The 25,803-nt window shown below is 40.5% G+C and overlaps 1 protein-coding gene across 1 annotated transcript in view; it reads right to left on the reverse strand.

The window, feature by feature from the left end:
* The window catches only part of LOC143488804 (uncharacterized), a 34,024-nt gene that overhangs the window by 1,575 nt on the left and 6,646 nt on the right, over positions 1 to 25,803 (reverse strand). Inside the window, 7 exon segments of the mRNA XM_076987713.1 lie at positions 594 to 812; positions 1,827 to 2,516; positions 4,449 to 5,153; positions 7,089 to 7,793; positions 9,436 to 9,884; positions 9,886 to 10,138; positions 23,296 to 23,985. Coding sequence (XP_076843828.1) covers positions 594 to 812; positions 1,827 to 2,516; positions 4,449 to 5,153; positions 7,089 to 7,793; positions 9,436 to 9,884; positions 9,886 to 10,138; positions 23,296 to 23,985 — 3,711 coding nt within the window.

Here is a 25,803-nt window from a genome sequence, read left to right on the forward strand (position 1 = left end):
AAACCTAATGAGTCAAATCCATGTAAATGAGCGCATGTAAATGAGCATGTGAATATATTAGTGCTGTCAATTCCAGGTGCCGCGATTAAAAGTCCTCACCAGGATTTTGCTCAAGCTTGCTAGATTTTCTAATTAGTAATCCAGGTAAAATTAGTGGAATCAACACAATCCAGGAAGCCTGAGCAAAGTCCTGGTGAGGACTTTTAATCGCAGCACCTGGAATTGACAGCACTAGAATATATAGATAAATATATATATAGAGCAAGCAAAATACATTTTAGAATGAAAAATGTCATGTCAATGTCACTAATTCTGTACAATAACAGTATCAGTGTATGTGTGGCCAAACATACATTAATATGTAAATAAAGTAATGGAAGACTTGGAAAGTAATGGAAGGCATACTAGCAAACGTTAGCAAGAAATCCTGTAATGATTGAGAGTGAAAATAATAATTTTTATAATTATTTTAGTATTTTTCTTTACACTATATACACGATTTCTGAGAAAATAGAAAATGAAGATAAAACCCCAATATAAAACTACATGAAGATGTAAAAACATCAGGTAAAAATGTAACATTTAATACTCACTTATTGGTGGTACTCTTATGCTACCAGATGGTGACACTGAGGAGGCGAATTCTGGTGGTTCTGTTATGCTACCACACTCAGACATTAAGGAGCCGTATCCAGAGCTGATGGAGGAGATTGTGGAACGCACTGATGAATATGCAGATCCTGGTCGTGATACAAATGAACTAGAAGCAAAGCTTCCCAGAGACCATGTGTCTGACCTCTCATCTCCATTCACTGGGAATGATGGGAAAATTAAATCAGTTTGTTTTCCCACATACTCGTCATTTATTACAGTATATTTAACATTCTATATCATCATATTTAAATTGAACAGCAAAATAATTGGCTGCACTGAATTTATTAGGTGTGGTTATAGTGTGACGGGCAGGGTGAGTGAAATAAAATGGAAGCGATCATGCCAAGTCTCAGGGAAAATGGAAGGTTTAATAGAAAAAGTGTGCAAACGAAAACCCGTGACTCGATCCAAATGAAGGATTTAATGACCAGCGGTCAACTGGTACAAAGACAAGACATATATAGACAAACAAACGACCCTCAGGTGAGATGGATCACCTGAGGGACGAACATAACAACAACAACAGGACAGCTGCCGCATTTATTAGGTATAGTTATAGGAAGCTAAAATACGTGTTAACTATGACCACATTTATTAGGTGTGGTTAAAGGAAGCGAAAATATGAAATGTGCCATATTTTGTCAATTGTGATTTTTACACCCCAATCGAAATTTGTCCTCCGCTTTTAACCCATCTGTGCAGTCATAACACACACACACTAGTGATTACTAGGGGGCTGTGGATCACACGTGCCCAGAGCGGTGGGCAGCCCTAGCCCAGCGCCCGGGGAGCAGTTGGGGTTAGGTGCCTTGCTCAAGGGCACCTCAGTCATGGCCTCAGGTCTAGGAATCGAACCCACGACCCTCCGGTCACAAGACAAGTTCCTTAACCGCCAGGCTATGAACATCACCACAATTATTAGGCGTGATTATAAGAGGTCAAAATATGTTCAGTTGGAGTGGACAGAAAATGCATAGAAATGTTTTCTGGCTGCATAACTCAGGAGAGTGAAGATGAATAATTTTACCAACAAATTTGCACACAAATGCCCCAACTGCTTCTTTAAAAACTTTTTAAAAACAGAGGGACATTCCCAAGACCAAAACTACAGGATTCAACATTTGCACTGAAAAAAACACTACAACCTACATCACATCAGGAAAACAACTTACCCATAACACCTCTGATGTCCTCTCTCCGTTTCTGTGCTTTCATTTTCCTCTCTCTTCCTCTCTCTTCTACATCTCTCTTCTTCTCTTCAACCTCATGTAGAATATTTCTGTCCATTTCAAAGTGGCAGCCAATGTTTGCTGCCACAATCTCCTCTATCTTCTCCAGCAGGTCTGTGACCTGAGTGTCATCACCCCTGTTCTTATTGTTGAGAACATGATACCTGTTCCCACATTTCTCAACCAGCCACTGGAGGGCGCTGTCTTCACTCTCAATGTGCTGCTCTATGGGTGTGTCTATCAGACAGTCCCCATATGTGAACAGAACTATAGTGTGACTCCAGACTCTCTCAGTGAGAAGTTTCATGTGTCCCACATAATCTTTAAACGTTGTTCCCACACATAACACCAGCAGTAGAACATGGGGTCCTGGAGGACACAGAGACACACTGAGCACAATCTCCTGTTTCAGTATCTCACTGCTCTCCTCTACAGTGTAATTCCTCCACCATCCTGGAGCTTCAACAACAGTGATCTTCCTCCCTGCTACTTCTCCCTGTCTCTTCACACACTGAGCAGTTCTCTTTAACTCAAACTCCTCTCTGCCCAGGATGGTGTTTCCTGATGAACTCTTCCCAGCACCTCTGTACCCCAGCAGAACAATCCTCAGATCTGAGAGATGGTGTGTGTCACCTGCAAAATAAATAGAAACAAACATACAAATATATAGCTGTTTGTCAATATTTAAAACAATTGAAATATTTTTATATAAGAATTGTGTGTAATAAATACAATTATCCCCACACAATTTACAGAACAGATTATCATTCATTGTAAAAATGTTTTACAAAATTCATTAAAATATTTAAAGTTTAGGTGATCCAGAACAGAAAACTGAAGAAAATCATTGAGTCACACCAGCACTTTATGGATAAGACTTCTTATTCTTGTGGTTTATATTGTAATCTACAAAAATAATATTAGAATTTTATAGTAATTAATATAATTTAAAGAAATTGTCATGGTAGGTCGGTCCCGGGGTTCAGAGGAGATGCTAAAGACCCAACACTCCACCTCTCACACACTCCATCGTTCACAGTCTCCTGTCTACTGACACCCTCTGCTCAAACATGTTCCTCATTTTTTCTCTCCCTTAAAAACCCTGTAGGTCCCATCGTTCAGTGATGTGTATTTCTCCAGCTCAGAAAGAGAGAGAGATTCACCACCTGCACAAGTCAGACTGCCCAGAGTTTCCCTTCACGTCCCAGTTTCAACTATCTGTCTATGTAGACAGCACTTCTGGAACTGCAGCACTCTTTAACACCTTTTGTTTTTAACTTCATGTGTGAGCTGCACATTTCAACTCCGTTATGGATATTAAAGATGATCCAGCTCCTACGTCTCCTCCTGCTGCTTTACCTCCATTACAGAAATATTTAATTGTTACAACAATAATGAGTCTGACGGCTCACATTCAAATACTCACTCAAACATCACTAAACATTCACAGTCTGTAAAATGCTATTCATTACATCCAAATTCATCTGTTACTCCCATATAATCTAAATCTATAAATAATTTGGTAAATAACATCTATTTCAGTATTTTAAATTCTGATCTGTCACGGTATAGGCCGGCCCCAATTCCTCAGGGGAAACGCCCACACCCAGATATAATCGTACCAAGACACGCCCATTCTCACAGTGCCCCGCCTACTGACACACCCTCTCATCTGCACACACTCCTGTTCCCTGTTTTCTCTCCCCCTGTATATCCCGCAGGTCCCATCGTCCTGCGTCCTGCTGCTTCTGTCCCGTTACATGATCTACGTCAGGATCATTGAGGTAATATAACATGGGGCTCATTTATGAGGAACTTATGGTTGATTATAGATGTGCCAGAGACTAAAACTGAATTAAGTCTTTACATCAAAATATATTGCAATATTGTTCAGGACTAAAGTTTAAAAAAAATTCATTTTAAAGCATCATCAACTTCCAGTCATTTATTCTTTCATACCAGCGAGCATTCATGTACAGGAGACAGTTGGTTGTGGCGTTCTAACCTAAAGCTCTGAATCAGTGCAGTGTGGTATGATTGAACAGAATTAAAACTCCCAAATGGAGTGATATTCATATTTAGTTTTAAAAAATTGATAATTTCCAACATGCAGCACATTGTTATGAGAGTGTCTGAAGTTTAAATGAAATGAGCCATATTTTGTCAATTGTGATTTTTACACCCCAATCGAAATTTGTCCTCCGCTTTTAACCCATCTGTGCAGTCAGAACACACACACTAGTCATTACTAGGGGGCTGTGGATCACACGTGCCCAGAGCGGTGGGCAGCCCTAGCTCGGCGCCCGGGGAGCAGTTGGGGTTAGGTGCCTTGCTCAAGGGCACCTCAGTCATGGCCTGTCTGGGAATCGAACCCACGACCCTCCGGTCACAAGACCAGTTCCCTACCACCAGGCCATGACTGCCCAAAATTCTCAGTGAAGTTCTGATTATGAGGATAAAAAAAGCTTCATAAGATCATCAAGGAGTTTAATTTTATAACCAGGCACAAGATTCAAAATTCAGAAAGAATATAACTGGAGTTACAACAATGAAACAGAAACTTACCCATAACCCCTCTGATGTCCTTTCTCTGTTTCTGTACCTTCATCCTTCTCTCTCTTCCTCTCTCTTCTAATACTCTCTTCTTCTCTTCCACCTCCTGTAGAATCTTTCTGTCCATTTTAAAATGGCAGCCACTGTTTGCTGCCACCATCTCCTCTATCTTCTCCAGCAGCTCTGTGACCTGAGTGTCATCATCCCTGTTCTTATTGTTGAGAACATGATACCTGTTCCCACATTTCTCAACCAGCCACTGGAGGGCGCTGTCTTCACTCTCAATGTGCTGCTCTATGGGTGTGTCAATTAGATAGTCCCCACATGTGAACAGAACTATAGTGTGACTCCAGACTCTCTTAGTGAGAAGATTCACATGTCCATCTAGTACATCTCTCTCATTACCTTTAAAAGTTGTGTCTAAATCTATAACCAGCAGTAGAACATGGGGTCCTGGAGGACACAGAGACACACTGAGCACAATCTCCTGTTTCAGTATCTCACTGCTCTACTCTACAGTGTAATTCCTCCACCATCCTGGAGCTTCAACCACAGTGATCTTCCTCCCTGCTACTTCTCCCTGTCTCTTCACACACTGAGCAGTTCTCTTTAACTCAAACTCTTCTCTGCCCAGGATGGTGTTTCCTGCTGAACTCTTCCCAGCACCTCTGTACCCCAGCAGAACAATCCTCAGATCTGAGAGATGGTGTGTGTCACCTGCAAAATGAATAGAAACAAACATACAAATATATAGCTGTTTGTCAATATTTAAAACAATTGAAATATTTTTATATAAGAATTGTGTGTAATAAATACAATTATCCCCACACAATTTACAGAACAGATTATCATTCATTGTAAAAATGTTTTACAAAATTCATTAAAATATCTAAAGTTTAGGTGATCTAGAACAGAAAACTGAAGAAAATCATTGAGTCACACCAGCCCTTTATGGATAAGACAGTCTTCTTGTGGTTTATATTGTAATCTACAAAAATAATATTAGAATTTTATAGTAATTAATATAATTTAAAGAAATTGTCACGGTAGGTCGGTCCCGGGGTTCAGAGGAGATGCTAAAGACCCAACACTCCACCTCTCACACACTCCATCGTTCACAGTCTCCTGTCTACTGACACCCTCTGCTCAAACATGTTCCTCATTTTTTCTCTCCCTTAAAAACCCTGTAGGTCCCATCATTCAGTGATGTGTATTTCTCCAGCTCAGAAAGAGAGAGAGATTCACCACCTGCACAAGTCAGACTGCCCAGAGTTTCCCTTCACGTCCCAGTTTCAACTATCTGTCTATGTAGACAGCACTTCTGGAACTGCAGCACTCTTTAACACCTTTTGTTTTTAACTTCATGTGTGAGCTGCACATTTCAACTCCGTTATGGATATTAAAGATGATCCAGCTCCTACGTCTCCTCCTGCTGCTTTACCTCCATTACAGAAATATTTAATTGTTTCAACAATAATGAGTCTCACGGCTCACATTCAAATACTCACTCAAACATCACTAAACATTCACAGTCTGTAAAATGCTATTCATTACATCCAAATTCATCTGTTACTCCCATATAATCTAAATCTATAAATAATTTGGTAAATAACATCTATTTCAGTATTTTAAATTCTGATCTGTCACAGTATAGGCCGGCCCCAATTCCTCAGGGGAAACGCCCACACCCAGATATAATCGTACCAAGACACGCCCCTTCTCACAGTGCCCCGCCTACTGACACACCCTCTCATCTGCACACACTCCTGTTCCCTGTTTTCTCTCCCCCTGTATATCCCGCAGGTCCCATCATCCTGCGTCCTGCTGCTTCTGTCCCGTTACATGATCTACGTCAGGATCATTGAGGTAATATAACATGGGGCTCATTTATGAGGAACTTATGGTTGATTATAGATGTGCCAGAGACTAAAACTGAATTAAGTCTTTACATGAAAATATATTGCAATATTGTTCAGGACTAAAGTTTTTTAAAAATTCATTTTAAAGCATCATCAACTTCCAGTCATTTATTCTTTCATATCAGCGAGCATTCATGTACAGGAGACAGTTGGTTGTGGCGTTCTAACCTAAAGCTCTGAATCAGTGCAGTGTGGTATGATTGAACAGAATTAAAACTCCCAAATGGAGTGATATTCATATTTAGTTTTAAAAAATTGATAATTTCCAACATGCAGCACATTGTTATGAGAGTGTCTGAAGTTGAAATGAAATAAAATGTGCCATATTTTGTCAATTGTGATTTTTACACCCCAATCAAAATTTGTCCTCCGCTTTTAACCCATCTGTGCAGTCAGAACACACACACTAGTGATTACTAGGGGGCTGTGGATCACACGTGCCCAGAGCGGTGGGCAGCCCTAGCCCGGCGCCCGGGGAGCAGTTGGGGTTAGGTGCCTTGCTCAAGGGCACCTCAGTCATGGCCTGTCTGGGAATCGAACCCACGACCCTCCGGTCACAAGACCAGTTCCCTACCACCAGGCCATGACTGCCCAAAATTCTCAGTGAAGTTCTGATTATGAGGATAAAAAAAGCTTCATAAGATCATCAAGGAGTTTAATTTTATAACCAGGCACAAGATTCAAAATTCAGAAAGAATATAACTGGAGTTACAACAATGAAACAGAAACTTACCCATAACCCCTCTGATGTCCTTTCTCTGTTTCTGTACCTTCATCCTTCTCTCTCTTCCTCTCTCTTCTAATACTCTCTTCTTCTCTTCCACCTCCTGTAGAATCTTTCTGTCCATTTTAAAATGGCAGCCACTGTTTGCTGCCACCATCTCCTCTATCTTCTCCAGCAGCTCTGTGACCTGAGTGTCATCATCCCTGTTCTTATTGTTGAGAACATGATACCTGTTCTCACATTTCTCAACCAGCCACTGGAGGGCGTTGTCTTCACTCTCAATGTGCTGCTCTATGGGTGTGTCAATTAGATAGTCCCCACATGTGAACAGAACTATAGTGTGACTCCAGACTCTCTTAGTGAGAAGATTCACATGTCCATCTAGTACATCTCTCTCATTACCTTTAAAAGTTGTGTCTAAATCTATAACCAGCAGTAGAACATGGGGTCCTGGAGGACACAGAGACACACTGAGCACAATCTCCTGTTTCAGTATCTCACTGCTCTGCTCTACAGTGTAATTCATCCACCATCCTGGAGCTTCAACCACAGTGATCTTCCTCCCTGCTACTTCTCCCTGTCTCTTCACACACTGAGCAGTTCTCTTTAACTCAAACTCCTCTCTGCCCAGGATGGTGTTTCCTGCTGAACTCTTCCCAGCATCTCTGTGTCCCAGCAGAACAATCCTCAGATCTGAGAGATGGTGTGTGTCACCTGCAAAATGAATAGAAACAAACATACAAATATATAGCTGTTTGTCAATATTTAAAACAATTGAAATATTTTTATATAAGAATTGTGTGTAATAAATACAATTATCCCCACACAATTTACAGAACAGATTATCATTCATTGTAAAAATGTTTTACAAAATTCATTAAAATATCTAAAGTTTAGGTGATCCAGAACAGAAAACTGAAGAAAATCATTGAGTCACACCAGCCCTTTATGGATAAGACAGTCTTCTTGTGGTTTATATTGTAATCTACAAAAATAATATTAGAATTTTATAGTAATTAATATAATTTAAAGAAATTGTCACGGTAGGTCGGTCCCGGGGTTCAAAGGAGATGCTAAAGACCCAACACTCCACCTCTCACACACTCCATCGTTCACAGTCTCCTGTCTACTGACACCCTCTGCTCAAACATGTTCCTCATTTTTTTCTCTCCCTTAAAAACCCTGTAGGTCCCATCGTTCAGTGATGTGTATTTCTCCAGCTCAGAAAGAGAGAGAGATTCACCACCTGCACAAGTCAGACTGCCCAGAGTTTCCCTTCATGTGCCAGTTTCAACTATCTGTCTATGTAGACAGCACTTCTGGAACTGCAGCACTCTTTAACACCTTTTGTTTTTAACTTCATGTGTGAGCTGCACATTTCAACTCCGTTATGGATATTAAAGATGATCCAGCTCCTACGTCTCCTCATGCTGCTTTACCTCCATTACAGAAATATTTAATTGTTTCAACAATAATGAGTCTGACGGCTCACATTCAAATACTCACTCAAACATCACTGAGCATTCACAGTCTGTAAAATGCTGTTAATTACATCCAAATTCATCTGATACTCCCATATAATCTAAATCTATAAATAATTTGGTAAATAACATGTATTTCAGTATTTTAAATTCTGATCTGTCACGGTATAGGCCGGCCCCAATTCCTCAGGGGAAACGCCCACACCTAGATATAACCGCACCAAGACACGCCCCTGCTCACAGTGCCCCGCCGACTGACACACCCTCTCATCTGCACACACTCCTGTTCCCTGTTCTCTCCCCCCCTGTATATCCCGCAGGTCCCATCATCCTGCGTCCTGCTGCTTCTGTCCCGTTACATGATCTACGTCAGGATCATTGAGGTAATATAGCATGGGGCTAATTTCTGAGGAACTTATGATTGATTATAGATGTGCAGGAGACTAAAACTGTATGAAGTCTTTGCTTGAAAATATATTGCAATATTGTTCAGGACTAAAGTTAAAAAAAAAATTCATTTTAAAGCATCATCAACTTCCAGTCATTTATTCTTTCATACCAGCGAGCATTCATGTACAGGAGACAGTTGGTAGTGGCATTCTAACCTGAAGCTCTGAATCAGTGCAGTGTGGTATGATTGAACAGAATTAAAACTCCCAAATGGAGTGATATTCATATTTAGTTTAAAAAATTTGATAATTTCCAACATGCAGCACATTGTTATGAGAGTGTCTGAAGTTCTCAGTGAAGTTCTGATTATGAGGATTTTAAAAAGCTTCATAAGATCATCAAGTAGTTTAATTTTTTAACCAGGCACAAGATTCAAAATTCAGAAAGAATATAACTGGAGTTACAACAATGAAACAGAAACTTACCCATAACCCCTCTGATGTCCTTTCTCTGTTTCTGTACCTTCATCCTTCTCTCTCTTCCTCTCTCTTCTAATATTCTCTTCTTCTCTTGCACCTCCTGTAGAATCTTTCTGTCCATTTTAAAATGGCAGCCATTGTTTGCCGCAACCATCTCCTCTATCTTCTCCAGCAGCTCTGTGACCTGAGTGTCATCATCCCTGTTCTTATTGTTGAGAACATGATACCTGTTCCCACATTTCTCAACCAGCCACTGGAGGGTGCTGTTTTCACTATCGATGTACTGCTCTATGGGTGTGTCTATCAGATAGTCCCCATATGTGAACAGAACTATAGTGTGACTCCAGACTTTCTCAGTGAGAAGTTTCATGTGTCCCTCTAACACACTTTTCATTTTCTCTTTTAACAGGCTGTCAAAACATAACACCAGTAGTAGAACATGGGGTCCTGGAGGACACAGACACACTGACCACAATCCCCTGTTTCAGTATCTCACTGCTCTCCTCTACAGGTTCATACCTCCACCATCCTGGAGCTTCAACCACAGTGATCTTCCTCCCTGCTACTTCTCCCTGTCTCTTTACACACTGAGCAGTTCTCTTTAACTCAAACTCCTCTCTGCCCAGGATGGTGTTTCCGGCTGAACTCTTCCCAGCATCTCTGTACCCCAGCAGAACAATCCTCAGATCTGAGAGATGGTGTGTGTCATCTGCAAAATAAATAGAAACAAACACACAAATATATAACTATTTGTTGTCAATATTTTTTAAATGGAATATTTTAATAAGAATTGTGTGTAATAAATACAATTAACCACACACAATTTACAGAACCGATTCTCATGTATTGTATTGTCTTTTACTAAATTCATTAAAATATTAAAATTTTAGGTGCTCCAGAACAGAATATAGAACAAAATCATTAGAGGTGTGCCAAAAAATCGATTCATATATCAAAAATCGATTCTCATTTATTACGATTCAGAATCGATTTTAAATGTCCCAAAATCAATTCTAAGTCGTGGTGAAGTCTCACGTTACGTAATTACAAAATTACGCGAGACTTTACGCAGCATGTTCTGGGACACACTCATGCGCGGAAAAGGTTCAAAACACATGGAGGAAAGAGATATTCAACCTGTCCGGTCTTCATTTAAGGCAAAAATATGGGTTCATTTTGGTTTTTACCGAATGCCGGGGAAGACTGAACTGGACACAATGTAGCTTGTGTGCAAGGCTTGTGTAACCCGGTGAGCACGGGAGCGTTAATATAGAGAAGGGTGAGAATTAATATAGAGAAGGATGGACCCAAGTGCCGGCTCGCAAGATCAAGACGTTTGACACTTGTCAAATGTATTAGCGAGAGGGAAACGAGCACAGCGACCCAGAACGAACAAACAAAACAACACGGAAGACTCAACGCGCAAGAGAATCGAAAGAAAAACCGTGAGGGCACGGAGTAAATAGAAACAAAAAACCAATGCGGAAAATACAACGCGTGAAAAATAACACTCAACCGTAGTGAGACGGGAGGAAGAAACAAAACAACAACAGTAAAAAACAGCGCGGATAAATGCAACGCGAAAACTAAACCAAGGACAGCAGCAGAAGTAACTGGCAAAAAACGCTGCAGCAAAATAAAACCCTTCCCAAAAATAAAGGCAAAACGGATAGGAAGACATACAGGATTGGGAAAACTTGAGATGGGTCAGAAAGCGACGCATGAGATACTCAAATAAGTAAAGAGAAAGCATAACAGAGAGGTGGCGAGACACCATTAAACGATAAGCAATCACAGAGAAAGCAGAGACTGGCTGAGAACGTACGGTTAATCACAGAGAAAGCAGAGACTGGCTGAGAACGTACGGTTACGTCGGTTTAGTCTGGGACTGACTCTGGTGTCCCTAGCGACGGCTGGGGGAACTGCATCCGAGCCAGCCCTGACAGCTCGCAAAATGAAGCTCAAGAATTTTGGTAACAACAAAAACCATTTTATTTTACCAAAGCACTTAAGTTTTGTAATTTAAATGTGAAAGACACTTAATTTTCTGTATTTTCTGTATTTTCAAATTTTCTGACATTTTTTGTCTTTCTGTCTTGCAAAGCAGACTGTAGTAGATCATGCAGATTTTATAGACTGAAGCAGACATTTTTATAAATCAAATCGTTTTTTGAATCGAAAATCGTTTTGAATCGAAAATCTATTTTTGAATTGAATTGTGGCCTCCAAAATCGGAATCTAATCGAATTGTGAGATAGTAAACGATTCCCACCCCTAAAAATCATTGAGTCACACCAGTCCTTTATGAATGAAAACAGTCTTCTTGTGGTCTATATTATAAACTACAAAAATAATATTAGAATTTTATAATAATTAACATAGTTTAAAGAAATTGTCACGGTAGGCTGGTCCCGGGGTTCAGGGGAGACGCCCAGGACCCAACACTTCACCTCTCACACACTCCTTCATTCACAATCTCCTGTCTACTGATGCTCTCTGTTTCACACATGTTCCTCATTTGTTCTCTCCGTTAATTAGCCCTGCACGTCCCATCATTTATTGTTGTTTATTGTCCTCCAGCTCAGAAAGAGAGAGAGAGAGAGAGAGAGAGAGAGAGAGAGAGAGAGAGAGAGAGAGAGAGAGTGTCAGCAACAGCGCCTGCACGAGTCAGACTGCTCGGAGTTTCCCTTCATGTGCCAGTCAGGGTATATGTGGCGAACGTGATTTGTTGAGGGGGGGCGAACGTTTTAAACATCCGGGGCTTATGAAAACCGAACAGGCATTAAAACGACAGGCTTAAGCCTGGTTTAAGCCTGGTTTATACTTGACGCGTCGCGAGCGAAATTACGTAAATGTTGTGGCTCCGCCCGTCCGCAAGGGTCTCGCATGCTGTCGATTCGCGAGGTCGTGCACCTTTCGAATTTTGTGAAATGAAGTAGTTACAATTTCAAGCATTTTCAAGTACTTTTGCCTAAATTTCAGCACTTTCAAACCTGAAACACAAAGCAACATAAAAATTCATCAGGTAAATGTTCCTTCCCCTGTTTTTGAGGGGTGTTTCGGAGAACACTGCACACAGAAAGTATAAACGCTTCCACCGTTTGCGCAGGTTCGCGCGAGGTGGGCAGAGTCACGTGCTACGGTCACTCGCGAAAGTATAAACCAGGCTTTAGAAAGGTTCATTTCTTCCAATTGCTTGCGCCCCACCTGCAATACCCATGCGCCCTACTAGTGAGGCGTGCCCCACACTTTGAGAAACGCTGGTTTATGTAAACAGCACTTCTGGAACTGCAGCACTCTTTAACACCTTTTGTTTTTAACTTCACGTGTGAGCTGTACATTTCAACTCCGTTATGGATATTAAAGACGAACCAGCTCCTACGTCTCCTCCTGCTGCTTTACCTCCCTTACACAAATATTTCATTGTTATAATAATAATGAATCTGATGGCTCACATTCAAATACTCACTCAAACATCACAATAAATTCAGTCTGTAAAATGCTATTTGTGGCAGAGTGGGATTTTCGGGCAATCCCACTAATTCCCCCTAATTGCAAATTGTGGTGGAGCTGCGTGAGTCGCTAGGCAGGTTTATTCGGGGATTATAAATAACGGGGGTGTGGTTACTGGGGCAGACTCCGTTCTCTGTGGTCCAGTGTTTCTGAGCACCTCTAACAGTGACAGTGTGAACGTGGTTGGGCCTGGCTTCCTTTGGTGGACTAGCTCAATACCTTTGCGGTATGGAGCTTCTTTTGGCGTCTGACTATTGGTGAGTGTTATGGGCTGAGAACTAACGTGTTCTGCTGTTTCGTCGCAGTTCGGTGGGCGCGTCGTTGGAAATACTGTGCCAATATCTACCAATGGTGCCATTTGCACTTTGCAAACAGCCTTTTAGGTAAAGTAGGCCCACTTCTTATTGACATTTTTAATGAAGGGATTTATTTTAAATCCATTCCCCTTTTTTAAAGTCATCACGCTGTATGCTGTGGAATTTGCGGTGGCTGTTGAAGGTATGAGCGGATTCCAATCACAAGGGGGAAGGAAGACAACAGCGTTATAGACTTTCGCCCGAAAATAGTTTGCTGCATTGTTCCAGTAGCCTGCTAGCCTGCAGTGCTGCTGTTTTGTTTGGGGGGGGGTGTTTGTGATTTGTGTTGTCCAAGTTTCATGCGTTTTATTGGTTGTTCTATTACGTTTTTATTAGGGGTGTATTCAACTAAGGATTTTCATAGTCGAATCTGATTAGTCAGATTTTCCCTTTAGTCAACTAATAGTCGAATCGGGTTTTTTTTTTTTTTTTTTTTTTTTAAGAGCACCTTAAACGGGATCCCGAACATAAAATTGACACAAATTAAGTGTTATATCGTGATCTATCGATCGCCGGTGGATGGCGCCAGAGCGATAGTAACTCATTGAAACATATGTGGATCAGAGGTAAATAAACTGGATTTTTTTTTCGGCGTGAGATATCGGAAGTGTGGCGTGAGAGCGTGTGAAAACGGTCAAATGCGTGTGTCTCACGCTCAATGCGTGAGAGTTGGCAACCCTGCATTATAATCTCGGCAGATGCTGCGCGTATTCTGTACCGTGTTCAGCTCCGCTAGTTTGGATTGTGCAACAGCAGGGTGTGATTTATTAATGTGTAATAAGGAAGATGCCTATTGTTAATGTGCAAACATCATTTTAAAATATTTATTAACAGAAATTGGGATGATTTTATTTGACAAAAGGCTATATATAACGAAAACAAAGACATTTCATGTAACAACTAATGCTTAGCTGCATCCTTGGGCACCCCCATGCAGTTAGAATGGTACATTCGACTATGACGTTCATAGTCGACTAGGGGGTATAGTCGACTATAGTCGAATCAGCGACTATTGCAGGACACCCCTAGTTTTTATGCTTGGTTTGGCAGCGACTTTTTAGTTTTGCATGTTGGATTTGGTTGAGATTGAGTGGTTTTTTATTTCTTCCCTTTTGTTTGCAGTGGTTTGCAGTGCGATTCTTTTTGTCGTTTCTTTAAATGGTTTTGCGCTGCAAAGCGTTTTTTTCATGTGTTTTGTTTGAGGAGGGTGTTGAGTTGTGTTGGTGTATCTGTAGAAAAGGCTATGGACTTTTCGTGTGATATGTGGTTCTCCTTGTTTTATTTAATGCACTTCCTGATTTCAGCTTAATGGCTCTTATTTTGACATCGTTAGTTTAGGTTATGTCATTACGTATGCCTCCATCTTGGTTAGTTCGGAAGCCTTGTTTATGTCACCTAACTTCAGAATGTTTTGCTCCTTCATCCGATTAATCCAGGTGTTTGTGTGCATAAATGACCCATGTAAGTAACCAAATATTGTCATTTAAGTTGATTTCAGTCAGTATTAGGGCACATTTTGTATATCCTAACGTTATTTAGTAGATCGTAGTGAACCTGTACCTCACACGCTGCCTACACGCACTGCCTAGGTAATCTGTATAACTCCAGTTAATCTCTGTCAGGTGTGTGTAGCAGTGATTTTAGTAAGTAGCAGTATGGTGTGTATGTTAGAGTAACGTCATGGACAGCATTTAATTTATTGTATTTATTTCTGTTGTGCTCAGGATCATGCAAACATCTCAATGGGGATCAGAACCCTGTAACCTGTATACCTTAAAGTTTAATATAAAAGAATTAAGTTTAGTTAAACCCGTCTGGCGTTGTCCTTTCTGACCATTTAACATCTTCATGCCTTAAGTAGTGCTCTGTTTGGCATTCCTTGATTGTGTCCGATGCAAAACTGAACAGTGCAACCTTGTAGTTTAAAATACACTACCTGCTAGCTCTGTGAGGAAGTTTTTTGTTTGTTTATTGGTCCTCCCTCAGTGTTTTGGATTTGTTTAATTGTTATTTAATTGTTTTGTGAATAGACGGGTTGGAACTGGGTCGAATATACATGATGTAGGCTTAGACGAATGAATTAGTGTTGTGAGCTCTTTTTGCGATAAAGGATCGAAGCTTAGCTCAGTAATATTTTTGGATGCGTAGTTACTAATACCTATACTACTGGGGTTGGATTGGAGCTGCAGGCCACATAGAGGCAGATGTACCTGGTGGTGGAATCTTGGGCACAGCTTTGGTAGCTTGGAGTATTCTGAGTGTGATGTGTGGTGTGGTCACGGTGAGCGTGTAGTATAGGTGTGATCCCCTTGCTCCCCTCTTAATGACCAAGGCCGCAGCCCTGTTCCCTCTCGGTTTTACTTGTCAATTGTGAGTCTGTGAAATTATATTTTTACATTATTAAAGTCATGTTCCTGTGGTAGGGAACTGATCTTGTGACCGGAGGGTCGTGGGTTCGATTCCCAGGCCTGAGGCCATGACTGAGGTGCCCTTGAGCAAGGCACCTAACCCCAACCCCAACTGCTCTCCAGGTGCCTGGCTAGGGTTGTCCACTGCTCTGGGCATGTGTGCACCACAGCCCCCTAGTAATCAAATCAAAAATCAAATCAAATATATTTGTATAGCGCTTTTCACAACATATGTTGTCACAAAGCGCTTTACAGGATTTACAAGGTTAACGATACTATGGGTCCAAATCCCTAATGAGCAAGCCAAAGGCGACAGTGGCAAGGAAAAACTCCCTAGATGGTGTGGAATAGGAAGAAACCTTGGGAGGACCAAGACTCAAAAGGGAACCCATCCTCCATTGGGCGGCCCGTTAACACACAAATTACACAAAAACTAATTATACAGACCAATACACAAGCTACAAATAAATCACACAATCAGGCTAAGAATAAGGTAACTAGAATGAAAGTTCTGGGTATTGATAGTCAATGAAAATATCTTATGATGAACGCCAGGTTTTCATTCCGTGTCGGAGAGATGATACTGGAATTGTAGGCTACAACTGCAGTGTTACTCCCCAAGTGAACATCGGAGAAAAAAGATATGTGATATGGTAAATATGTAACAGATTATTCAAAGGCCAAACTAAACAGATAAGTCTTTAGTTGAGTTTTAAACATCGAGACTGTGTCTGAGTCCCGAATAAAGGCAGGAAGATTATTCCACAGTTGTGGAGCTTTAAAAGAAAAGGCTCTTCCACCTACTGTGATCTTTTTGATCCTAGGAACAGTTAATAACCCTGCGTCCTGTGAACGAAGTGAGCGTGCTGGATTGTAATGATCTATAAGAACTGGGTCGAATATACATGATGTAGGCTTAGACGAATGAATTAGTGTTGCGAGCTCTTTTTGCGATATAGGATCAAAGCCATTTAGCTCAGTAATATTTTCGGATGCATAGTTACTAATACCTATACTACTGGGGTTGGATTGGAGTTATTTTATTACTAAAAAAGTAAAAAAATTAATCACTAGTGTGTGTAAGTGCCGCATTAGAACTAGTGTCATTGATATTTCTTGTTAGTTTTGATACAGTCGCGAAGAGAAATCTAGGGTTATTTTTGTTGTTTTCTATTAGTGTCGAATAATATGAGGCTCTAGCTTTTATTAGGGCATGTTTATATTTGACTACGGTGTCTTTCCATGCGATTCTAAACACTTCTAGTGAGGTGGATCTCCATTTGCGCTCTGCTGCTCGAGCTGCCTGTTTTAGAAGACGAGTGTGGTCGTCATACCATGGTGCAAGCTTTTTCTCCCTAATTAATTTTGTTTTAACTGGATTTACACTGTCTAAGGTATTGCTGAGTGTGGAATAAAACTGTTGTGTTGCCTGTTCTAATTCATTGGGCTGCAATGGCATAGTGTTCGGTAGCTCTGGTAGTATGTTAATAAATGTTGCTGCGGTGTTGGATGTGATTGTGCGTGTGGTTTTTATATGGCGCATCTGATGTAAATTGTATAAAGCTATTTCATATATCAGTAGGGAATGATCTGAAATGGCGTCATTTTGGGGGATAATTGCCAAATGTTCTATGTTTAACCCATAAGTAAGTATTAAGTCTAAGGTGTGTTTACAGCGGTGAGTAGGTCCTGTCACATTTTGGGCTATACCTACTGAGTCTAGGATGGAATCGAACGCGGTTTTCAGTGGGTCTGATTCATTTTCCTAATGAATGTTGAAATCACCCACAATTACAAATCTTTCAATTGTTACGACTAATTCCGAAAGAAACTTGGCAAATTCCTTAAGAAATTCTGAGTAAGGACCCGGTGGTTGATAGATGGTCACTAGTTTAAGCTTTGTTTTATTGCCTATGAGATTATTGCCTATTTCACCTATCAAAGCTTCGAATGAGTTTATAGAGGTGGTTGGTTTTACAGTAAAACCTATATCTGTGTCATATATTGTGGCTACTCCACCTCCACGCCCTGTGATACGGGGCTGATGAACGTAACTGTATCCAGGAGGAGCTGCTTCATTAAAACTTACATATTCGTTTACTCTAGCCCATGTCTCTGTTAAACAGAGTGCATTTAGTCTGTTATCTGGGATTATTTCGTTTACTATCACAGCTTTTTATGCAAGCGATCTAATGTTTAGAAGTCCTAGCCTTAGCTTAATATTGCTGCTCACTTCATGTTGATTATTTAATTTCATTTTAATTGGATTTTTAAAACATATCGCCCTGTTATTCCTATATCTGCCATGGTTAACAGACACAGTCTCAATGGTTTGGTAGGTAGGGAAGCAAGTTCTACTTAACGAATGGCCGTTGGAAACCGTTTTTTTCATTTTTGGGTGATGTTGTCTTTAACTGTCTGTTGTCAGTTGTATGTATCAGCACCGGTATTTTGTTGTTTTTGTTGTTTTGTTGTTAGCGCTTGCTAACAACTGTCCGGTCGCTGCTACTCGGTTGCCGTTAGAAACGCAGAGCCGTTGCTCTGCCTTACCGTTGCGCTGCTGAAGTTCCGCTCAGTTTCGACTGTAGTTAAAAATAAACTTTCGGTTTTGTTCTTGGAAGATGCTCTGGTGTTTCTTCTATCCTTTTATCACATCGATAGATTATATTTCAAATTTCTCTAGGTGAAAATCTCCTTCTCCCGTACGTTAACTTCCACAGCGCGGGGTCTTTCACCCTCACACGCCGCGAGTCAACCATCACTTGTGTGTGTTCTAATTGCACAGATGGGTAAATGCGGAGGACAAATTTCAATTTCAGTGAAAAATCACAATTGACAAATATGGGACATTTCACTTCTTTTTTTTTTTTTTTTTTTTATAAATAATTGGAACTACATCTCTGGTCCAGTGGTGTTGATCTTGCGTGCATTTTTCTTCAATTGTCTTGTTTTGTACTGAGGCTTTCTTTTGCCCTAGTGTAATTCCTTGGGGTGAAATTCCCCTAGGTGGTGTAGTGTAGTGTGGTGCATTTCTTTCTTTTTTCTTTTTTTTTGTTTTTCGTTAGTCCTGCTTGCCACATATTCATTACAATCGAATTAATCTGTTACGCCCATAAAACCTGAATCTATAAATAATTTGATAAATAACATCTATTTCAGTATTTTAATTTTGGTCTGTCACGGTAGGCCACCCCAAATCCTCTGGGGAAACGCCCACATCCAGACATAACCGCACCAAGACACTACCCTGCTCACAGTGCCCCGCCTACTGACACACCCTCTCATCTGCACACACACCTGTTCCCTGTTCTCTCCCCCCCTGTATATCCCGCAGGTCCCATCATCCTGCGTCCTGCTGCTTCTGTTCCGTTACATGATCTACGTCAGGATCATTGAGGTAATATAGTATGGGGCTCATTTCTGAGGAACTTATGATTGATTATAGATGTGCAGGAGACTAAAACTGAATTATGTCTTTACATGAAAATATATTGCAATATTGTTCAGGACATTGTTGATGTTTTTAAAAATACATTTACAAGCAATATCTATTTCCAGTCATTTATTCTTTCATACCAGCGAGCGTTCATGTACAGGAGAACAGAACTAAAACTACCAAATGGAATGATATCCATGTTTAGATTTTAAAATTTTATAATTTCCAATATGTAGCACGTTGTTATGCGAGTGTCTGAAGTTCTCAGTAAAGTTCTGATTAGGAGAATGAAAACAGCTTCACAAGCTTCTGAGTGGAGTTTCCATGTTCTCCCCGTGTCTGCGTGGGTTTCCTCCGGGATCTCCGGTTTCCTCCCACAGTCCAAAAACATGGAGGTTAGGTAAATTGGCAGTCCCAGACAAATTCTCCCTGAGTCTGTGTCTCTCCCTGAGTGTGTGTCTGTGTCTCTCTCTGTTCAATAAAAAACAAGTTGTTGTCTGAGTTTGTGTGCATGAATGTGTGTGTGCTTGTGTGCCCAGTGGTGGATGGTGCTCTGTCACTAGGGTCTGTCCTCTCTCCCCTTCCTGCACCCCATTCAGTCCCCCCGGGGGCTGTGGATCCCAGTAGAGAGTACGCATTGCGCAATTGGCTGCCGCTTCTCGCCGGTGTGTGATTGGTTGTCTGTAACGTAGCTGTGTTAACAATTGTAAAGCGCCTTGGGTATCTAGATAAGGCGCTATATAAATTGAAACATTCATTCATTCACTGTAATCAATTTCTGTAGTTATGCAAAATTCTTACTGTAGAACCTGTTTACAGCATGTTACTGTAAATCTGCAAAGCATCATGGTCAAAATTCAGTGGCGGGTGAATTCTACAGTAAATATAATTTTGTTGTGAATCATAATACAGTAATTTTGAGCTGGATTTATTCAGCAATTTAAACAGAAATCCACTTTTGCTAATGGTAGGCAACATCCACACAGACAGAGGATAATGTCTTAATATCCTTCATAGCTGATACATGCTGTGTAGTTCGCTGTATAACTATATATACTGTAAATAAACCCGCGATGAAAATTAACGCGGGTTTATATTAACCCGCGTTGAAATCACTGTTTTTATTGTAGGCACGTACACCAGCAGCCAGTCTTCTAGTGCTAATGGTTAGCTCAGCTAACGCTATTAGCCGAGCCTTTTTTAGCTCGCATCTTTCAGCTAATAAACAGTCTGTGTCGAGGTAGTAACTGGTGCGAAGCGAGATAAATAGCATTGAAAGCTTTGCTTTCATCAGTTTATTTCAGTATAGTGTAAATGAACATGAAGCCGGTGTTGATCAGCTCTCTTTTCCACCATTCTAAGGTGCTGCTCTGCTACATAATCCTACACTGCACTGGGAGAGGGAAAGGTTAGAGAGACCCCTTCCTTAGCTGCTAATGTGCGTTAAATTACCACAACTTACTCACTGTATATGACATTTTGATAGAATTTGTTATTTTGTGACATTTAGTGTATAACCATCAGTTTGCTGTAGGAGCACCATGACAGCATAAACGTTAGTGTTTGCTAGCATGTATGTGTTGGTGTGCCAGCTAGCTGCATTTAGTGAAGCTCATCACTCGTTTTTTTGCTAGCCGTGAGTACCAAGTACTGAAGACCAGCGACTTTTTAGACCCAATTCAAGGATTCCCCAGCCCAGAAAGGAAGAACTTAATTGTTTTATTTCTAAAGCTTTTTGAGTTTTTATGGAGTTCCACATTTAATATTGTACCTTGTATTTAAAGGACTATTTATCATCTAATAATCTATTTGAGCAGTTCCAGTCTGGGTTCAGGAGTAACCACAGCACTGAAACTGCTTTAGTCCGAGTAATGAACGATCTTCTATTAGCAGCCGATTCTGGACTAGTTAACATCTTGGTTCTACTTGACCTCACCGCAGCATTCGACACAGTTTGCCACTCTACACTGTTGACCCGGCTGAAACTCTGGACTGGACTATCTGATACGGTGCTATCATGGTTTGAGTCGTACCTCTCTGACCGCCAGCAGTTTGTTTCCCTCAGCGGCTTTAGATCCACGTGCTCTGCTGTAACGTCTGGAGTACCTCAAGGCTCGGTCCTTGGCCCACTTCTTTTTATAATCTACCCCCTCCCCCTTGGTAATATCATATGACAGCATGGCCTCCAGTTCCACTGCTATGCTGACGACACCCAAATCTATGTCTGTTCAAAGCCCTCTGATCTACAACCTCCTGGATCCTTGCTCAGCTGTCTCCATGATGTCAATTCCTGGATGGCAAAGAACTTTCTCAATCTAAATAATAGCAAGTCTGAGGCCATTCTCATTGCCTCCTCACCCACTCCTCACGGAAACTTGTTCAACCATCCATCTCAATTCCTGGATTCGTTACATCCACATCACCTACTGTCCGTAATCTGGGTGTTATCTTGGACTCAGCTCTCCCAATGGAAGCCCATATCAATAACATTACTAAAACTGCTTTCTTCCATCTAAGAAACATCGCTAAACTCCGCCCTTCACTCACTGACTCTGCTGCTGAAACTCTTGTTCATGCTTTTGTTACGAGTCGACTGGACTACTGCAATGCTCTGCTGGCCAGATTGCCGGCCAGTAAAATCAAGAAGCACCAGCATGTGCAGAATTCTGCTGCCAGGGTCCTGACACGGTCTAAAGCATCTGAGCACATCACCCCAAAACTGATATCACTTCACTGGCTACCCATCCTATACCGCATTCAGTACAAGACATTACTCTTGGTCTTCCGTTCACTACAGAACCTGGCCTCCCCTTACCTGTCCTCGCTAGTTTCACGCTACTGTCCTGCACGTTCTCTCTGTTCCACTGATGCTCACCTCTTGGTTGTTCCTCCAGTCCGGCTACAAGGGTTCGGTGAACGAGCCTTCAGCGTTGCTGGCCCAAAGCTTTGGAACTCGCTACTGTTGAGGTTTTCATTTTAATCCCTTTATAGTTTGTTTACATTACAGTATTGAATCAACAGCTTATCATAATTTATATATTTTGACTAGTCATAAAGTATTAATCAAATCTCTAATATTAATCACTATATGTTTTGCTTACATTATATTAAGGATCAAGTTGCTTGTTAGTAAGAATGTCGGTGTAAGCGCTTGTGTGCCTTTTCCAATACTCTATGCGTTTGCAGTAGGCTAAAATGGGATGTGTAAGAGAAGGCTCACTATGACCTTATGTGGTAAGGCCAGGTAGTAAGACCTCAATTCCAGAATAGAGACAGCTGTAGGAACTTGCAGCTCCTATGTTTAGAGGAAAGCATATATAATGGTGACAGAACCAGACAGCTTCAGAGCTGCACATGGGGTGACATGATTAGGCTTTGTGAGCTCTCCAGAGATCTCTGTTTATTTTTAATAAAAAGTTAAAAGACAAGACTGGTAATGTTTTCTTTTGCAATCAACGAACATGCTGTGCTAAGGTAAGGAAAGGTTGAAAGTGCAACACTACCCATTTCCCTGCATTCCTGCACTTCACTCAAGACTTTCAAATCTGAACTGAAAACATTCCTGTTTCGGACTGCTTTTAATATCTCTTAATTGTTTTATATTATTTACTGCTGTACCTGACCTTTCTCCCATTTTATCTGTACAGTGTCCTTGGGTGTTTATGAAAGGCACTTTTAATAATAATAAAATAATAAATTTTATTTAATGTTCAAATGTTCTAAAATGTTTTAAAATATTCAAAGCAATACAATAAATTGAATTTTGTGGGACAACAATGTCATCTTCATTTTACAGTATGTAATCCTTTTTACAGTAATTAATTTACTATATTAAAATGAATACAGTAATTTTAAGCTGTAAGCTCTTACAGTAGTTTAATAATTACTGTAATAAAAAATACAGTAATTTTACTGTGATAAAAATTACAGTAAGAACCGTAAGTACTGTGATTAAATGTACAGTATGCATACTGTGAAATTGATTACAGCAACTTATTAGCTAATTGCTGCCAGCAAGTTACTGTAAATTTCACAGTAGTCTTCTTACAGTGTTCATAAGATCATCAAGTAGTTTAATTTTATGACCAGGCACAAGATTAAAAATTCAGAAAGAATATAACTGGAGTTATAAAAACAAAAAACAGAAACTTACCCATAACCCCTCTGATGTCCTCTCTCTGTTTCTGCACCTTCATCATCCTCTCTCCTCCTCTCTCTTCTAATATTCTCTTCTTCTCTTCCACCTCCTGTAGAATCTTTCTGTCCATTTCAAAATGACAGCCACTGTTTGCTGCCACCATCTCCTCTATCTTCTCCAGCAGCTCTGTGACCTGAGTGTCATCACCCCTGTTCTTATTGTTGAGAACATGATACCTGTTCCCACATTTCTCAACCAGCCACTGGAGGGCGCTGTCTTCACTCTCAATGTACTCCTCTATGGGTGTGTCTATCAGATAGTCCCCATATGTGAACAGAACTATAGTGTGACTCCAGACTCTCTCAGTGAGAAGTTGCATGTGTCCCACATAATCTTTACATGTTGTTCCCACACATAAAACCAGCAGTAGAACATGGGGTCCTGGAGGACACCGAGACACACTGAGCACAATCTCCTGTTTCAGTATCTCACTGCTCTCCTCTACAGTGTTATTCCTCCACCATCCTGGAGCTTCAACCACAGTGATCTCCCTCCCTGCTTCTTCTCCCTGTCTCTTCACACACTGAGCAGTTCTCTTTAACTCAAACTCCTCTCTGCCCAGGATGGTGTTTCCTGCTGAACTCTTCCCAGCATCTCTGTACCCCAGCAGAACAATCCTCAGATCTGAGAGATGGTGTGTGTCATCTGCAAAATAAATAGAAACAAACACACAAATATATAGCTGTTTGTTGTCAATATTTCATTTATTGGAATATTTTAGTAAGAATTGTGTGTAATAAATACAATTAAAACACAATTTACAGAACCAATTTTCATGTATTGTATTGTCTTTTACGAAAATCATTAAAATAGAAATAGAAAACAGAAAATAGAACAAAATCATTGAGTCACACCAGCCCTTTATGAATGAGACAGTCTTCTTGTGGTCTATATTCTACTTCTTTCGGCAATTCCCGTTTAGGGGTCGCCACAGCAGATCAAACTCCTCCATCTGGCCCTATCCTGAATGTCTTCCACTGACACACCAGCCACTCTCATATCCTCTACCACTGCATCCATCAACCTCCTCTTAGGTCTACCTCTCCTCCTCTTGCCTGGAAGTTCCATCCTCAAGACCCTCCTACTTATAAACCTCTCCTCCCTCCCTGTACATGTCCAAACCATCTCAATCTCGCTTCTCTAACTTTATCTCCAAAACATGCTACACGTGCTGATCCTCTAATAGGATCAGAAATGAGTTTATACTTCCTCGTCACTCCAAATGAGAATCTGAATATCTTCATCTCAGACACCTCCATCTCCCTCACCTGTCTCTTTGTCTGTGCCACTGTCTTCACTCCATACAACATAGCAGGTCTCACTACTGTCCAGTGTTGTATAAAGTATTAGAGCCCCATACTTGAGTAAAAGTACAAGTACTCTATAAAAAAATTGACTTGAGTAGCAGTTGAAGTGTTCTTTAAAAACTTTACTTAAGTAGAAGTACAGAAGTATTCAGCATTTTTTGTACTTAAGTATTGCAAGTAGTTTATTCTAAAATTTATTACTCAAGTACAAGTATTGTGTTTTGAATTAATTAAAGAAAGCCGTCAAAGTTTGATTATCAATTGTTTTTATATATCACTTACAAATCAAAGATGTCAAAAACCACAAATACAAGTGTTCTGTATGTACAAACAAGTAGCAACTTAACTGGGCTTAACACTTCATACACAAAAACCAGATAACACATGTCCCGATACGTCGTAGGTTTGACGCAGAAGTACAAATTCGCCTTAATTTAGCTGAGAAAACGAGGTGTATTTTGGATGTAAAATCCGTCCGTCTGATTCTGATTCTAAGGGTGAGCCTACTGCCCTGCGTTTACCCTAAATGCCCTTACCCTATAAAAACACTACACTATAAAAATGGACACATGATTAGTCAGCATGAAAAGAGACACGGCTTACTGTTGCTAAAAACACAACTCAGCGTCACATCGCCTTTATGATTGCCAGCTAATGTTAAGTGAATACTGCAGCGCGTCATGAACATAATTAGGTTAGTTAGCTAATATATCTAACCTAACTAGCGCTTACTGACAGCTAAAGCTGGTGGGTCTTCTGTGCGTAATATTTGTAACTTACATTGATGTTTCTTCAAGTTCGAAGGTGAATGTTTGAAGGCCAATATTTCACCCTCTTTAGGGAGGCAGAGATGGCACTTCATCCTATAGGAATTTACTTTCACTCCAAACGCAAACACTGTCTCTAGGGCCAGGGTGGTCTCCTTCCTCATCATCACCACCACAATCACTCGATGTTGATGATGTGGAAGGTGCCAATATATGTACATTAAAACGCCAACAAGCTTATTATGCAGCACTTCTGCTGTTACCAAACACGGTACCATCTCTTTTAATGAGATAAAAAGCAAATTATTTGGAATAATTTCAAGTATACGTGTATTTGTATAAATATGTAAATTAAGCTGAAGGTGCTGGAAAATACTGAAAATGAACCT

Source organism: Brachyhypopomus gauderio, unplaced genomic scaffold (genome assembly GCF_052324685.1).
Source record: "Brachyhypopomus gauderio isolate BG-103 unplaced genomic scaffold, BGAUD_0.2 sc54, whole genome shotgun sequence".
Taxonomy (NCBI): domain Eukaryota; kingdom Metazoa; phylum Chordata; class Actinopteri; order Gymnotiformes; family Hypopomidae; genus Brachyhypopomus; species Brachyhypopomus gauderio.